At 45.0% G+C, this 17,615-nt stretch overlaps 1 protein-coding gene across 1 annotated transcript; it reads left to right on the forward strand.

Annotated features, from left to right (window-relative positions):
- The first annotated feature begins 23 nt into the window (after positions 1-23).
- LOC125585777 lies at positions 24-17,087 on the forward strand. Its single transcript, XM_048755439.1, has 2 exons — positions 24-2,297; positions 16,503-17,087. Exons 1-2 carry the CDS (start codon positions 24-26, stop codon positions 17,085-17,087), a joined length of 2,859 nt encoding a protein of 952 aa, XP_048611396.1.
- Positions 17,088-17,615: the final 528 nt, after the last annotated feature.

The following is a 17,615-nucleotide window of genomic DNA, read 5'->3' on the forward strand; positions in this document are numbered from 1 at the left end:
AGCAGCCAAATTCAATTCCAATAATGAATAACATCCTGCCCACTTGGTCTTTCGAGGGAAACTACGAATTCTCCGATCTTGGAAAAATCTGGATTGTCTGGAAGCCTTCTGTGCAGGTCAAAATTATCACTAAGTCTCTGCAAATGATCACCTGCTCTGTCAAACTTCCGTTTCAGGCTAGTGAGTTTGTGGTCTCTTTTATTTATGCTTCTAACTGTAGAACGGAAAGAATACTATTATGGAGTGAGCTCGAATCTGTTTCCTGCTCACCTCAGCTTTGCGGTCTTCCTTGGATTGCGCTGGGGGACTTTAATGAAATCATCAGTCCCTCCGAGCACTCTCGCGCTGACCTATCTACCTCCACTAGAGGTATGCGTGACTTTCATGAATGCCTACAACGATGCTTGTTATCTGATCTTCAGTACAGTGGAAACACATTTACTTGGTCGAACTCGACGGTCTCTAAAAAGCTGGATCGTGTTCTATGTAATGAAGATTGGTTGGAGACCTTCCCGGAGTTTATTGCTGTCTTCGGAAAGCCTGGCATCTCTGATCACAGTCCTTGTTGCACGTTTCTGGATCAACTCAAGCCTCCTCAGAAACGACCCTTCAGGTTCTTTGCCCATCTAAACTCTCACCCAGCCTTTCAGGAACTCGTCAGAGCTACTTGGAATTCTATGCCTTTTCATGGGTCTAGGCAGCTATGTGTCTCGAAGAAGCTAAAGGAAATGAAGCCTTTTATCCGCTCTTTCAACAAGGAAAACTTCTCTGATATTGAAAAGCGGGTCCAAGAGGCTTTTGATCATCTCACCGACTGCCAGCAAGTTTCCCTATCTTCACCAAGCTTGGGCGCAGCTGCTGCAGAGAGATCCGCTCATGCCAGATGGTTCACTTTGGCTAAGGCTGAAGATAGATTCCTACATCAAAGGTCAAGGGTGCAATGGTCAGTAGAGGGTGATGCGGGTACGGCCTTCTTTCATCGAGCTATTCGATCAAGGCAAGCTCAAAACCACATACACTTCCTGCTGGACGATAATGGCTGTGTTATTAACACCCTAAACGGTATAAAGAACCACACAGTAAATTACTTTCAGCAACTTCTCGGAGGTGTTCACACGCCAACATCTACCTCTCCTGCTGAAATTGCTTCGATTATGGAAGTTAAGTGTTCTGCTGAAGCCATCTCTTACCTTGCAGAGCCGTTTACTGATCTCGATATTGAAAAAACCTTCTTGTCCCTTCCAAAAATTAAATCTCCCCGTCCCGATGGATTTTCGGCTGAATTCTTCACCAGAAACTGGAAGGCTGTTGGTCGAGACCTAATTGATGCTGTTAAGGAGTTCTTGAGCACCGGCGAGCTGTTGCAGCAATGGAATGCGACTCTTCTTATTCTGGTTCCAAAAAAGACCAATGCTAATAAGATCACGAAGTTTAGGCCCATTACCTGCTGCAACACAGTGTATAAAGTGGCCTCCAAGCTTCTAGCTAACAGACTGAAAAGCCATCTCCCGAATTTGATCTCTACCTCTCAGTCAACTTTTGTACCTGGTCGTTTTCTTGTGGAGAATATGTTGCTCGCCACGAAACTTGTTTCAGGGTACAACTGGAAGACAATCTCTAAAAGATGCATGCTCAAGATTGATCTCCAGAAGGCTTTCGATACGCTTAACTGGGATTTTGTCCTCTTCACACTAGAAGCTCTGGATTTCCCGTTGGTGTTTAGGAACCTGATCAAGAAATGCCTAACAACAACCCGATTCTCAGTTGCTATAAACGGTGAATCGTGTGGCTACTTTAAGGGATCTAGGGGCCTTCGGCAAGGCGACCCTCTTTCGCCCTACCTCTTTGTCCTTGCCCTTGAGGTCTTCTCTCAACAGCTGAAGAGAAAATATCTTGAAGAGAAAATGTCTATTGGCTACCATCCAAACACTTCCGCTCTTCAAGTCACACACCTATCCTTTGCTGATGACTTGATGATCTTCGCAGATGGAACAGCTGAATCGGTAAAATGCATAGCTGAAACAATGGAGGACTTTGCACTTTGGTCGGGGTTGCGAATGAACAAAACAAAGATGGAACTGTTTACTGCGGGTCTGAACAGGGAGGAAGCCTTAGAGATCTCTCGACATGGTTTCACCCTTAGATCGATGCCAATCAGATATTTGGGTCTTCCTTTGATGTATAGGAAGCTGAGACTACCTGACTATAAGCCTCTGATCGATAAGCTCTCTGCCAACTTCCATTGCTGGTCAGCTAGAGCCTTATCTTTTGCAGGAAGAAAGCAGCTCCTATCATCGGTTATATATGGCTCCATCAACTTCTGGACATCCGCTTTTATTCTCCCCAAAAACTGTATCAAAAATATTGAGGCTTTATGCTCTCAATTTCTTGGGGGGGGGGGGGGGGGACTGAAACGAAGAAGAGCATTGCAAAGGTGGCTTGGAAAACTGTGACTCTCCCCAAGAAGGAGGGGGGATTAGGCCTCCGAGATATATGTCTCTGGAACAAAACTCTTTGTCTGAATTTGATTTGGAGGCTATTCACTGCAAAGGACTCGCTGTGGGCTTCCTGGGTGAAAGAGTACAAAATAAAAGGAGGTAATTTTTGGGCTATAGATGCTTCAAAAGCTACATCATCTCCCTGGCGCAGTCTGCTCTCTTTGCGTGGTCTTTGTAACACCCCCGAACTGTTTTAGACATTGGACAGTCAGCCGGGCAACAATCAAACAAGAACATGCCCGAACGACCTTCCTCTGCCAAGTCCGGAAGTGTTACGACGGGTTGAGAATAGACTTTCCAAGTCACAAAATATAATTCTGTAACCCAAAATATCCATTCAAAACTCGTTTCCTCTAATCTTCGGCCTGAGGCTTTCCAACCCGTACCAAATCATAGAGTTGTGTTAGGTTGTACTAACCTAATATCAGATTCAACATGTCACGAATATAAAACATACTTTATTTCATATATATAAAACATGAAGTTTACAAGCCCAAAATATTATACATATGGTCCATGGACGCAGTCGAAGGTAAAACATACATTCATATATCTTGAAAACGAGTCTTTAGCAAAAGATGTCCAATCTACACCAGCTCCTACAGTTCCGCGAGCGCTATGGTCCTTTCTACTGGTCACCTGCAAAAGGATGTGAGGAGTGAGTGAACTAGTTTCACTCAGTGAGCCAGGGTTCCCTATCTAGCATATACAACTACCCGTCATTCTAAACCCAACCCCAAACACAAGCAAGACGGGTAGTTCGATAATCAATATTCAAGATAAAGCATGACCGATTTAGGCAATAAACCATTAAACCATAGTAAATCAAAACACTCTTTATGAGTGTCACATCAATCAACCATATATATATACTCCTAGGGCCCAACATAATCATTCTTCCTCCACATAAGGAACACCGGCAATCCCTTCACTATTACACCATATAGGCGTAGGCGCTCGGGAATCGCCCGGTCACGGTCCTCAATCGTAATCGCCCGGTCACGGTCCTCAATCGGAATCGCCGTGCCCCGGTGTAGAAACCCGTTAAAAAAAAAAAAAAAAAAGAATGGTCGAGTATGTTTGTGGTGGTCGAGTCGCGGGTGATAAGGATCGATCGAGAAGCTTTAAAGTACGAGGTGGAAGAAGAAGTGATCGTGGGTGAACTATGAGTCGAATAAGTTGCTCGACCATAGTTAGAAGATGTCTTAGATTGATCAGACGGACGTTTTGGAAGCATAACAATTTTGGAAGCACGACGTTTCGGAAGCTCGACGTTTTTGAAGACCGACGTTTCTTCATCACGAAGTTTTCTCGGAAAATCTTCGTATCAGTAAAATATTATTCTGGAGACGTAATAAGTTGGAAGCAGGACGGGAATTAAGCAGGACGGGATGCAAGCACGACGGGATCGAAGCACGACGGGAAAACCCGAAATTGGGCGAAAACCCTAATTTCGGTATTATGGAATTCTTCGAGGAAGCTGGAGGCTCGGGAAATATTTTTACAGGATATCAGAATTCATCTGGAGTCTATTAAAAATATTTAGAGCATCAGAACGGGAGCGGAAAAATATTCGGGATTGATCAAGGGTCAGAAATTTGCCGGAAGGGTAAAAAATCGCTTAAACCGACCGAGAAGCTCGAGGTGGCTCGTTGCATGGGTTCAGAACGTGGTGTCAAGCATCTAACAAGCTGAGTGTCTCCAGAAGCTCGAGGTGTCGCCGTGCATGGAAGCTGTACATGCAGCCTGACATGTAGAAGCACGAGGTGGATCGACCAAGCACGAGGTGTCTCCGCGCATGCAACCGAAGCATGCTGATCGACATGTGTGTACTGGTGTGGCTTCTTGCATGCACTCCAGGCATGCATCCTGACATGTGGGAGGAGTGGTGGCGTCCTGCATGTGTCCTGGACATGCAGCCTGACATGTGGAGCACGAGGTGCCGCCGCGCATGCGTCCGGAGCCATGCGAAGCGACACACGGGCTGCCACCAACCTGAAGCTGATTGGCTGGTGTCTCCTATAAATACCCCACGACCCCAGCTCATTTCTTCACATCCAGACCTGTCCAAACCAAGTTAAAAACGTGAGAGAGAAGTAGAAAAAGAAAGCAAGTGATTCCGAGCTATTTCGAGAGTTTTAGAGAGTTTTCGAGGTCAGTTCTCTACTGATTTCGAGTCAGCGCCTAGGGACGGTTCTGTCCAACTGAATTCGTCCAGGCCACTCAGTTCCTTTTACGATCAAGTGGAGATGCTGTCCGGAGTTAGTTCAGTTCTACGGGTTCAGATCAGTCGAAGTTCTGCTCGATACTCCGCCGGGAAGTCCGAAGAACTGTCCAGAAGCTAAAGGAGGTTCTGTCCGAGTCCAGATCAGTCTGTCGAGGCTTGTCAGTTTCTTCATGGTGAAGCCGAGGTTCTGTCCAAGTCGAGATCAGTTCAGTCCAGTCCAGTCAAGTCATCCCTTGGGTTTTGGCTAAGTCCTCTCCGATTAACCAGCTGCTTCTCGCCTAGAACACTGTGAGTTGGTTTTGTGTGAATTCCATTTGGAATTTAGGGAAGATCGAGTGTTCATATAGATTGGAATGATCACTCTATTGAATGGTAGAGTCCTTAGGGTTATTTATTTATGGAACCGGACTCAGTTTAGCAAGGGCTAAGCTGAGATGAATGAAATTAAGACTGAGTTGATAACCTGACTAGGACTAGGGCTAGGATGCATCATGTTTTCTACTCTTGCGTGTTGATATGGTTGAGTGCAGGTTCCCGTTATCTTTAAAGATAGTGTCGTAGCATGAGGCCGAACTATCTGGGTAACGGTTTGATTGAGTAGATAGATTGAGTAGATTTAATTAAATGCTTGCTCGTTTAATTAATCTTGTTGATTGAGGTTAGTCATCTCTTGGTAAGGGAGTGACTAACTGGTTGAGTTGTTTAGTCATAATGTTGTTGTTTAGGAGATCTTTGGCCATATAGGCCGATCTCCTGGTTGTGATGTTGATACTACGGGTCCTATGCCATATAGGCTGGACTACGAGTATTGGTTGATATTGTCGTAGACTCCTATATATTGTTTAGTTTTGGGTTGGAGTCTTGTCCCTTAGGTCTTTCCTAGGGATAATTGTGTCGAGTGTGTCTTATGCCGACAGCAGGTGCGAAACCCGCCCATGCTAGGCATGTTTTGGGGTGGACTAGTGTTTCCTCGGCCTCGTATTCAGCGGGTTCAAGGAAACCCCTTATTCGCTGGATCGGGAAGACTCAGATAGACGGGGTCATGGCCTATGGCTGAGTGATTACACGACGGTGTAATGTGGCAGTGACCCGAAGGACTGTGGGCTGTCGCGCGGTGACCCGAAGGACTGTGGGCCGCGGTCGGTTGAAAGTTCCTTCTTTTGGCCTTCGTGGTAGGAAGATAGGATATTGCCGATAGTGAAAGAGGAACATAACGTCACCAGGGCCCGAGTTTGATATATATATTATATCGTGTTTTGGGTTGTTAAACCCTGGTTTAAATCGAGTTTGAGTTTGGTGATGAGCTAGTAATTAGCATAATGCTAGTTATCTTGCTATCTTTTACCGCTGCGTATTTCTGATATTATTTATTGTTATTAAATTTTGTTGTTAGGTGAACCTCTCGCTTTAGATTGTTTGGGGTGGGATAGCGAGGGGTTGTATTTGTTAGTGGGGGATTGTAACTCGCTGAGTAATGCTAGATTACTCACTCCTCACTCGTTGTTGTTTTCAGGTGACCAGTAGTGAGCTTGTAGAAAGCGCGGGAGGCTAGGCTGGCTGGTGTAGATTTGCATCTTTTTGCTTAAGACGCTTTCAGACTATAAGTATGTACTTTCGCTTTCTTGGCATGCCACCACTTGTATAATATTTTGTGTACCAGATATTATATAAGATAAATAAAGCGAATGTTTTGTGAAACTGCCTTGTTGTTCTGATATTAGCTTGTCCGAGCTAACACAACGTCAGATTGGAGTACGGGTTGAGAAGCCTTAGGCTTTGGTCTGACGGGACGTGTTAGTGGGCGGCCTGGCCTAGTTACGAATTGCACTTTTCGTAACCTTGGCCAGATCGGCCGTTAACCCGTCATGTAGCACTCCCGATCCTTGGTAGACGGTCGGCCGTCGGTCATGTTCTTGTTTGATTGTTGGCCGGTGGTTTGACCTATGCCTAGAACGGTTCGGGGGCGTTACAGAGGTGGTATCAAAGCATGGTTTCGTCCATGCTTCCGGAACTCATGATTTAATCGGTTTTAAATATTTATCGAGTCAAAATGAGTCACAAAAGGAATTAGGGAAACCGGTCACGTCCAGCAATAAGATTTATTGTTTAAGGAATTACGATTGAGATAGTGGAATCTAGAATTGCTAGGTTGCTGGTTAGCATTGCTAGGTTGTTTGATTAGCATTGCTAGGTTGTTGTTAGTAGACTGTTGGGATTAGTTTTCTACTAACTTGTGTGTGAAGTGTTCTTTTGAATTGCAGCGAGTAAGTGTATTCGTTGATCGGAACTTTAAGGGATGAAAACCTTAAAGTGGAGGGAGTTCGAGGCCAAACCCAAACCCGAAGCGAAAGAGGAGAGACAGATTCAGAGAACTGGGCTGTGGTATGGACTGGACAGATGGGAGGAAACAAGACTTCATTGGGAAAGGACTTCTTCAGTATTTGGGAAAAGGAAGATCGAGAAGGATTTGAGGAATCTGGACAAGTTCGTATCATGGGGAACCAGAGTGTTATGGCAGAGCAACAGTAAGAGATGATCCAGCGATCATTCAACTGAAGACGATTGTGGAAGTCTTGGGGAGGACACTTAAGGAACGATTGTGGACAGCGTAAAGATATATGGAGACGAGTGGAGAATGTCGCGAAGATGAGCAATTGCGCAACTAAGAATTCGAGGACGAATTCTATTAAGGGGGGGGGGGGGGGAGAATGTAGAAACCCGTTAAAAAAAAAAAAAAAAAAAAAGAATGGTCGAGTATGTTTGTGGTGGTCGAGTCGCGGGTGATAAGGATCGATCGAGAAGCTTTAAAGTACGAGGTGGAAGAAGAAGTGATCGTGGGTGAACTATGAGTCGAATAAGTTGCTTGACCATAGTTAGAAGATGTCTTAGATTGATCAGACGGACGTTTTGGAAGCATAACAATTTTGGAAGCACGACGTTTCGGAAGCTCGACGTTTTTGAAGACCGACGTTTCTTCATCACGAAGTTTTCTCGGAAAATCTTCGTATCAGTAAAATATTATTCTGGAGACGTAATAAGTTGGAAGCAGGACGGGAATTAAGCAGGACGGGATGCAAGCACGACGGGATCGAAGCACGACGGGAAAACCCGAAATTGGGCGAAAACCCTAATTTCGGTATTATGGAATTCTTCGAGGAAGCTGGAGGCTCGGGAAATATTTTTACAGGATATCAGAATTCATCTGGAGTCTATTAAAAATATTTAGAGCATCAGAACGGGAGCGGAAAAATATTCGGGATTGATCAAGGGTCAGAAATTTGCCGGAAGGGTAAAAAATCGCTTAAACCGACCGAGAAGCTCGAGGTGGCTCGTTGCATGGTTCAGAACGTGGTGTCAAGCATCTAACAAGCTGAGTGTCTCCAGAAGCTCGAGGTGTCGCCGTGCATGGAAGCTGTACATGCAGCCTAACATGTAGAAGCACGAGGTGGATCGACCAAGCACGAGGTGTCTCCGCGCATGCAACCGAAGCATGCTGATCGACATGTGTGTACTGGTGTGGCTTCTTGCATGCACTCCAGGCATGCATCCTGACATGTGTGAGGAGTGGTGGCGTCCTGCATGTGTCCTGGACATGCAGCCTGACATGTGGAGCACGAGGTGCCGCCGCGCATGCGTCCGGAGCCATGCGAAGCGACACACGGGCTGCCACCAACCTGAAGCTGATTGGCTGGTGTCTCCTATAAATACCCCACGACCCCAGCTCATTTCTTCACATCCAGACCTGTCCAAACCAAGTTAAAAACGTGAGAGAGAAGTAGAAAAAGAAAGCAAGTGATTCCGAGCTATTTCGAGAGTTTTAGAGAGTTTTCGAGGTCAGTTCTCTACTGATTTCGAGTCAGCGCCTAGGGACGGTTCTGTCCAACTGAATTCGTCCAGGCCACTCAGTTCCTTTTACGATCAAGTGGAGATGCTGTCCGGAGTTAGTTCATTTCTACGGGTTTAGATCAGTCGAAGTTCTGCTCGATACTCCGCCGGGAAGTCCGAAGAACTGTCCAGAAGCTAAAAGAGGTTCTGTCCGAGTCCAGATCAGTCTGTCGAGGCTTGTCAGTTTCTTCATGGTGAAGCCGAGGTTCTGTCCAAGTCGAGATCAGTTCAGTCCAGTCCAGTCAAGTCGTCCCTTGGGTTTTGGCTAAGTCCTCTCCGATTAACCAGCTGCTTCTCGCCTAGAACACTGTGAGTTGGTTTTGTGTGAATTCCATTTGGAATTTAGGGAAGATCGAGTGTTCATATAGATTGGAATGATCACTCTATTGAATGGTAGAGTCCTTAGGGTTATTTATTTATGGAACCGGACTCAGTTTAGCAAGGGCTAAGCTGAGATGAATGAAATTAAGACTGAGTTGATAACCTGACTAGGACTAGGGCTAGGATGCATCATGTTTTCTACTCTTGCGTGTTGATATGGTTGAGTGCAGGTTCCCGTTATCTTTAAAGATAGTGTCGTAGCATGAGGCCGAACTATCTGGGTAACGGTTTGATTGAGTAGATAGATTGAGTAGATTTAATTAAATGCTTGCTCGTTTAATTAATCTTGTTGATTGAGGTTAGTCATCTCTTGGTAAGGGAGTGACTAACTGGTTGAGTTGTTTAGTCATAATGTTGTTGTTTAGGAGATCTTTGGCCATATAGGCCGATCTCCTGGTTGTGATGTTGATACTACGGGTCCTATGCCATATAGGCTGGACTACGAGTATTGGTTGATATTGTCGTAGACTCCTATATATTATTTAGTTTTGGGTTGGAGTCTTGTCCCTTAGGTCTTTCCTAGGGATAATTGTGTCGAGTGTGTCTTATGCCGACAGCAGGTGCGAAACCCGCCCATGCTAGGCATGTTTTGGGGTGGACTAGTGTTTCCTCGGCCTCGTATTCAGCGGGTTCAAGGAAACCCCTTATTCGCTGGATCGGGAAGACTCAGATAGACGGGGTCATGGCCTATGGCTGAGTGATTACACGACGGTGTAATGTGGCAGTGACCCGAAGGACTGTGGGCTGTCGCGCGATGACCCGAAGGACTGTGGGCCGCGGTCGGTTGAAAGTTCCTTCTTTTGGCCTTCGTGGTAGGAAGATAGGATATTGCCGATAGTGAAAGAGGAACATAACGTCACCAGGGCCCGAGTTTGATATATATATTATATCGTGTTTTGGGTTGTTAAACCCTGGTTTAAATCGAGTTTGAGTTTGGTGATGAGCTAGTAATTAGCATAATGCTAGTTATCTTGCTATCTTTTACCGCTGCGTATTTCTGATATTATTTATTGTTATTAAATTTTGTTGTTAGGTGAACCTCTCGCTTTAGATTGTTTGGGGTGGGATAGCGAGGGGTTGTATTTGTTAGTGGGGGATTGTAACTCGCTGAGTAATGCTAGATTACTCACTCCTCACTCGTTGTTGTTTTCAGGTGACCAGTAGTGAGCTTGTAGAAAGCGCGGGAGGCTAGGCTGGCTGGTGTAGATTTGCATCTTTTTGCTTAAGACGCTTTCAGACTATAAGTATGTACTTTCGCTTTCTTGGCATGCCACCACTTGTATAATATTTTGTGTACCAGATATTATATAAGATAAATAAAGCGAATGTTTTGTGAAACTGCCTTGTTGTTCTGATATTAGCTTGTCCGAGCTAGCACAACGTCAGATTGGAGTACGGGTTGAGAAGCCTTAGGCTTTGGTCTGACGGGACGTGTTAGTGGGCGGCCTGGCCTAGTTACGAATTGCACTTTTCGTAACCTTGGCCAGATCGGCCGTTAACCCGTCATGTAGCACTCCCGATCCTTGGTAGACGGTCGGCCGTCGGTCATGTTCTTGTTTGATTGTTGGCCGGTGGTTTGACCTATGCCTAGAACGGTTCGGGGGCGTTACAGAGGTGGTATCAAAGCATGGTTTCGTCCATGCTTCCGGAACTCATGATTTAATCGGTTTTAAATATTTATCGAGTCAAAATGAGTCACAAAAGGAATTAGGGAAACCGGTCACGTCCAGCAATAAGATTTATTGTTTAAGGAATTACGATTGAGATAGTGGAATCTAGAATTGCTAAGTTGCTGGTTAGCATTGCTAGGTTGTTTGATTAGCATTGCTAGGTTGTTGTTAGTAGACTGTTGGGATTAGTTTTCTACTAACTTGTGTGTGAAGTGTTCTTTTGAATTGCAGCGAGTAAGTGTATTCGTTGATCGGAACTTTAAGGGATGAAAACCTTAAAGTGGAGGGAGTTCGAGGCCAAACCCAAACCCGAAGCGAAAGAGGAGAGACAGATTCAGAGAACTGGGCTGTGGTATGGACTGGACAGATGGGAGGAAACAAGACTTCATTGGGAAAGGACTTCTTCAGTATTTGGGAAAAGGAAGATCGAGAAGGATTTGAGGAATCTGGACAAGTTCGTATCATGGGGAACCAGAGTGTTATGGCAGAGCAACAGTAAGAGATGATCCAGCGATCATTCAACTGAAGACGATTGTGGAAGTCTTGGGGAGGACACTTAAGGAACGATTGTGGACAGCGTAAAGATATATGGAGACAAGTGGAGAATGTCGCGAAGATGAGCAATTGCGCAACTAAGAATTCGAGGACGAATTCTATTAAGGGGGGGGGGGAGAATGTAGAAACCCGTTAAAAAAAAAATAAAAAAAAAAGAATGGTCGAGTATGTTTGTGGTGGTCGAGTCGCGGGTGATAAGGATCGATCGAGAAGCTTTAAAGTACGAGGTGGAAGAAGAAGTGATCGTGGGTGAACTATGAGTCGAATAAGTTGCTTGACCATAGTTAGAAGATGTCTTAGATTGATCAGACGGACGTTTTGGAAGCATAACAATTTTGGAAGCACGACGCTTCGGAAGCTCGACGTTTTTGAAGACCGACGTTTCTTCATCACGAAGTTTTCTCGGAAAATCTTCGTATCAGTAAAATATTATTCTGGAGACGTAATAAGTTGGAAGCAGGACGGGAATTAAGCAGGACGGGATGCAAGCACGACGGGATCGAAGCACGACGGGAAAACCCGAAATTGGGCGAAAACCCTAATTTCGGTATTATGGAATTCTTCGAGGAAGCTGGAGGCTCGGGAAATATTTTTACAGGATATCAGAATTCATCTGGAGTCTATTAAAAATATTTAGAGCATCAGAACGGGAGCGGAAAAATATTCGGGATTGATCAAGGGTCAGAAATTTGCCGGAAGGGTAAAAAATCGCTTAAACCGACCGAGAAGCTCGAGGTGGCTCGTTGCATGGGTTCAGAACGTGGTGTCAAGCATCTAACAAGCTGAGTGTCTCCAGAAGCTCGAGGTGTCGCCGTGCATGGAAGCTGTACATGCAGCCTAACATGTAGAAGCACGAGGTGGATCGACCAAGCACGAGGTGTCTCCGCGCATGCAACCGAAGCATGCTGATCGACATGTGTGTACTGGTGTGGCTTCTTGCATGCACTCCAGGCATGCATCCTGACATGTGTGAGGAGTGGTGGCGTCCTGCATGTGTCCTGGACATGCAGCCTGACATGTGGAGCACGAGGTGCCGCCGCGCATGCGTCCGGAGCCATGCGAAGCGACACACGGGCTGCCACCAACCTGAAGCTGATTGGCTGGTGTCTCCTATAAATACCCCACGACCCCAGCTCATTTCTTCACATCCAGACCTGTCCAAACCAAGTTAAAAACGTGAGAGAGAAGTAGAAAAAGAAAGCAAGTGATTCCGAGCTATTTCGAGAGTTTTAGAGAGTTTTCGAGGTCAGTTCTCTACTGATTTCGAGTCAGCGCCTAGGGACGATTCTGTCCAACTGAATTCGTCCAGGCCACTCAGTTCCTTTTACGATCAAGTGGAGATGCTGTCCGGAGTTAGTTCATTTCTACGGGTTTAGATCAGTCGAAGTTCTGCTCGATACTCCGCCGGGAAGTCCGAAGAACTGTCCAGAAGCTAAAGGAGGTTCTGTCCGAGTCCAGATCAGTCTGTCGAGGCTTGTCAGTTTCTTCATGGTGAAGCCGAGGTTCTGTCCAAGTCGAGATCAGTTCAGTCCAGTCCAGTCAAGTCGTCCCTTGGGTTTTGGCTAAGTCTTCTCCGATTAACCAGCTGCTTCTCGCCTAGAACACTGTGAGTTGGTTTTGTGTGAATTCCATTTGGAATTTAGGGAAGATCGAGTGTTCATATAGATCGGAATGATCACTCTATTGAATGGTAGAGTCCTTAGGGTTATTTATTTATGGAACCGGACTCAGTTTAGCAAGGGCTAAGCTGAGATGAATGAAATTAAGACTGAGTTGATAACCTGACTAGGACTAGGGCTAGGATGCATCATGTTTTCTACTCTTGCGTGTTGATATGGTTGAGTGCAGGTTCCCGTTATCTTAAAGATAGTGTCGTAGCATGAGGCCGAACTATCTGGGTAACGGTTTGATTGAGTAGATAGATTGAGTAGATTTAATTAAATGCTTGCTCGTTTAATTAATCTTGTTGATTGAGGTTAGTCATCTCTTGGTAAGGGAGTGACTAACTGGTTGAGTTGTTTAGTCATAATGTTGTTGTTTAGGAGATCTTTGGCCACATAGGCCGATCTCCTGGTTGTGATGTTGATACTACGGGTCCTATGCCATATAGGCTGGACTACGAGTATTGGTTGATATTGTCGTAGACTCCTATATATTGTTTAGTTTTGGGTTGGAGTCTTGTCCCTTAGGTCTTTCCTAGGGATAATTGTGTCGAGTGTGTCTTATGCCGACAGCAGGTGCGAAACCCGCCCATGCTAGGCATGTTTTGGGGTGGACTAGTGTTTCCTCGGCCTCGTATTCAGCGGGTTCAAGGAAACCCCTTATTCGCTGGATCGGGAAGACTCAGATAGACGGGGTCATGGCCTATGGCTGAGTGATTACAAGACGGTGTAATGTGGCAGTGACCCGAAGGACTGTGGGCTGTCGCGCGGTGACCCGAAGGACTGTGGGCCGCGGTCGGTTGAAAGTTCCTTCTTTTGGCCTTCGTGGTAGGAAGATAGGATATTGCCGATAGTGAAAGAGGAACATAACGTCACCAGGGCCCGAGTTTGATATATATATTATATCGTGTTTTGGGTTGTTAAACCCTGGTTTAAATCGAGTTTGAGTTTGGTGATGAGCTAGTAATTAGCATAATGCTAGTTATCTTGCTATCTTTTACCGCTGCGTATTTCTGATATTGCTTATTGTTATTAAATTTTGTTGTTAGGTGAACCTCTCGCTTTAGATTGTTTGGGATGGGATAGCGAGGGGTTGTATTTGTTAGTGGGGGATTGTAACTCGCTGAGTAATGCTAGATTACTCACTCCTCACTCGTTGTTGTTTTCAGGTGACCAGTAGTGAGCTTGTAGAAAGCGCGGGAGGCTAGGCTGGCTGGTGTAGATTTGCATCTTTTTGCTTAAGACGCTTTCAGACTATAAGTATGTACTTTCGCTTTCTTGGCATGCCACCACTTGTATAATATTTTGTGTACCAGATATTATATAAGATAAATAAAGCGAATGTTTTGTGAAACTGCCTTGTTGTTCTGATATTAGCTTGTCCGAGCTAACACAACGTCAGATTGGAGTACGGGTTGAGAAGCCTTAGGCTTTGGTCTGACGGGACGTGTTAGTGGGCGGCCTGGCCTAGTTACGAATTGCACTTTTCGTGACCTTGGCCAGATCGGCCGTTAACCCGTCATGTAGCACTCCCGATCCTTGGTAGACGGTCGGCCGTCGGTCATGTTCTTGTTTGATTGTTGGCCGGTGGTTTGACCTATGCCTAGAACGGTTCGGGGGCGTTACACCCGGTCCTCTATCGAACTCGCCGGGGGCTGTCACATCCACGTGTGACACTCGGCCTTGGTGATCAAGCCAAGTTAAACCGAGCCCACCACTTTCTGGACCACGATCGGTTTAGTGGTACCATTTGAGGAAGCAATGACCTGCAAACTACTACTAGAACCACCACGAGGTTCTCACACAACAGTACCAACACGAGGTACATACCATAACAACATATAATAATCACACAATCACAATAACCCGAGTCCTTAGACTAGTCTTGCTATCCACTTAGCCTAGACATCGTCTCAATCCTCGGATCCACAAACTGACATCTAGACCATTCCAGCTACCCTAGCTCGGAAGCCGTCTCCGATGTCAGGAACCTGCATTAAAAATTCGTTAACAAACAATTAACCGTGACTCACAGTGATTAAGCGATGTGGCTCGACTCTTTGATTCCGGATGATGACCAAACCCTTTTTCTCCCCTCCAAATCTTCGTCTTGGTACCGTGATGTTAAATCCCAAAATCCAATGTCGATGTCTTGAATGGACTGGTCTGGACTGATCAGAACTCGGAAAGAACCTTCTTTCACTTCTCGACAGTCTTTCAGAACTTCCCGGCAGTTTATCGGTCTTCGGAAATGTCTATACTTCTAAAGCACCTCACTTCTTTTTTTCTCTCTCTCTCTCTAGCCACGTTTTGCTTTGGTTTCTATGGAATGAGATGAGTAAAAATGGTGAAGGGTGGCTGGGTATATATAGAAGTTGCCAGCCAATAAGAATGAGCCACCCGATCGCCTGTGTGTCGTCCTGCATGCTTCCGGTCGCATGCGTGGCGACACATGGGCGTCCACATGCCCTTTTGCATGCCTCCTTTACATGCCATGAGACACCACCACGTCCACATAGCTCTCAGCATGTCTGGGGTTCATGCGTCGCGACACACGGGCCTCGGCATGTCGGTTCGCATGCGCAGACCTAGGGGTGGGCGTTCGGGTTCGGTTCGGGTTTATTCGGGTTTCGGGTTTTCGGGGTTAAAGATTTCACCCATTCGGATATTTCTAAATTTCGGGCCGGGTTCGGTTCGGATCTTTGTGGGTTCGGTTCGGGTTCGGATAACCCATTTAAATGATTTTTAAAATTTTAAAATTCAATATATAGTTTAAATTTCTCAAAATCTGTAAATAAAATACTGTATTGCATATAAATTTGAATAACATATGTCATAATACCTAAACTTAACATATAAATTGGTTTGGTTTAAATATTTTGATAGAGAATCAGTAGATATTTCAAGTATTATTAGTGTTTTGAGTATATTTTAGTTATTTTAGACAATTACTTTTGACTATTTGTATATATTTTCAAGTATTTTAGACAATTTAAAAGTATCTTATATATTTTGGATGTTTTTAATATAGATTAAATCTAAAAATAATTAATATATTTAGATATATAAATCTATTTCGGATACATTCGGGTACCCGAAATACTTCGGTTCGGGTCGGGTTCGGTTTCGGTTTTCTGGATACCAAAATTTTGAACCCGTTCGGATATTTAATAAATTTCGGTTCGGGTTCGGTACTAATTTTTCGGATCGGGTTCGGTTTGGTTCTTCGGATTCGGGTTTTTTGCCCAGCCCTACGCAGACCGCAGGTACTGCGACACCTCGTGCTTCTGTGTGTCGAGCTGCATGGAACTGCTTCATACACGTCTACACCTCCTTCTTGTGTTGACACTCAGCAGGTTAAATTGTTGACACCATGTCCTGATCCCTTCGATCAAGCCACCTCGAGCTTCTCGGTCGATTTGCGCGATTTCGGCCCTTCTGGTGAATTTTTGTCCCGCGATCAATTCCAAATATTTTTCCGTTCCCAATCTGATGAGCTGAATATTTTTAATAGACTCCAGACTAACCTTAAACTTGAGGATAAAAATTTCCCGAGCCTTCGGCTTCCCCGAGAATTTCCATAAAATCGAAATTAGGTTTTTTTTTTTTTTTTTTTTTTTTTAAGACGGGGTATTACAGTCTTGCAGCAGGTTTCCTAAAGGCAAGAGTGGGAAATGGGCAACGAATAAGTTTCTGGTATGATCGGTGGACACCTCTTGGGCCTCTCATCAATCGGTTTGGTGAACTTGGCCGGAGGGAACTGCAAATTGATGAATATGCATTGGTCGCGCATGCTTGCAATAGTGAAGGATGGCTTCTTAGGGGAGCCCGTTCCCAGGCTGCTGAGGAGCTTCACCTACACCTCATTACCATTCCTCTCCCCTCGCTAAGTGCTACGGATGATTCTTATGCGTGGGAAGCGGGTGGGAATGAGTTGCAGGAGTTCTCCACGAGTAAGACCTGGAACCAAGTAAGGAACAGAGCTTTAGAGCAGCGCTGGACCCAAAACATTTGGTTCAGAGGTCACACTTCCCGTCATGCTTTCACTACCTGGGTAGCTCATCAGGATCACTTACCTACAAGAACTAGACAGGTCGACTGGGGAATGAATATTCTTCATTCTGCTGTCTTTGTACCTTGGTGGATGAGAGTAGAGATCACTTATTCCTTCGGTGTGAGATTAGTGAAGCTGTTTGGGGCTATGTACTGAGGAGGCTTAGATATTCACATAGGGGGTTCTATACTTGGGCTGCCTTTACTGACTGGATGAGGCTTTGGGATTTGGTAGTGAGATTAACCCTTAAGCGCGCTGCTGCTCAGGCCACAATAGCCAGCCTATGGACAAAGAGAAACAAACGACTTCATGACGGTGTATCTCAAGCGCCAGTCTCTTTATTCAAGAAGATTGATCGCAGCATCAGGGACGCAATCCTTGGAAGGAGGAAGACTGCTCTGTTCCAGCATCTGATGCAGGAATGGCTCAGGTATGAATAGTTCTCAGATTCTTTAAAAAGTTTTGCTGTTGACTTGGCCTTGTTTATTTTTTGCCAAGGTCAACTTAACATAGATTTTCCCCTTTTGGTAAAGTTTACAAACTCTTCTCGTATTTATATGATATTCACATTTTGGCAAAATAAAAAAGAAGAAGACATGATTACCACAATCTCTGTCAAACACTGTAAACAGAAAGAAAATGGAAACTGTTTTTTTTTAATTCTTTACTTATACATCATGCATA

The sequence above is a fragment of the Brassica napus genome, chromosome C4, assembly GCF_020379485.1.
Source record: "Brassica napus cultivar Da-Ae chromosome C4, Da-Ae, whole genome shotgun sequence".
Taxonomy (NCBI): domain Eukaryota; kingdom Viridiplantae; phylum Streptophyta; class Magnoliopsida; order Brassicales; family Brassicaceae; genus Brassica; species Brassica napus.

Coding starts and splice junctions, on each gene's coding strand:
- LOC125585777 (XM_048755439.1), top strand. CDS start 24: ATGAATAACATCCTGCCCACTTGGTCTTTCGAGGGAAACTACGAATTC. Junction 2,298..16,502: donor GAAAGCAGCTCCTATCATCG/GTTATATATGGC, acceptor TTTTTTTTTAAG/ACGGGGTATTACAGTCTTGC.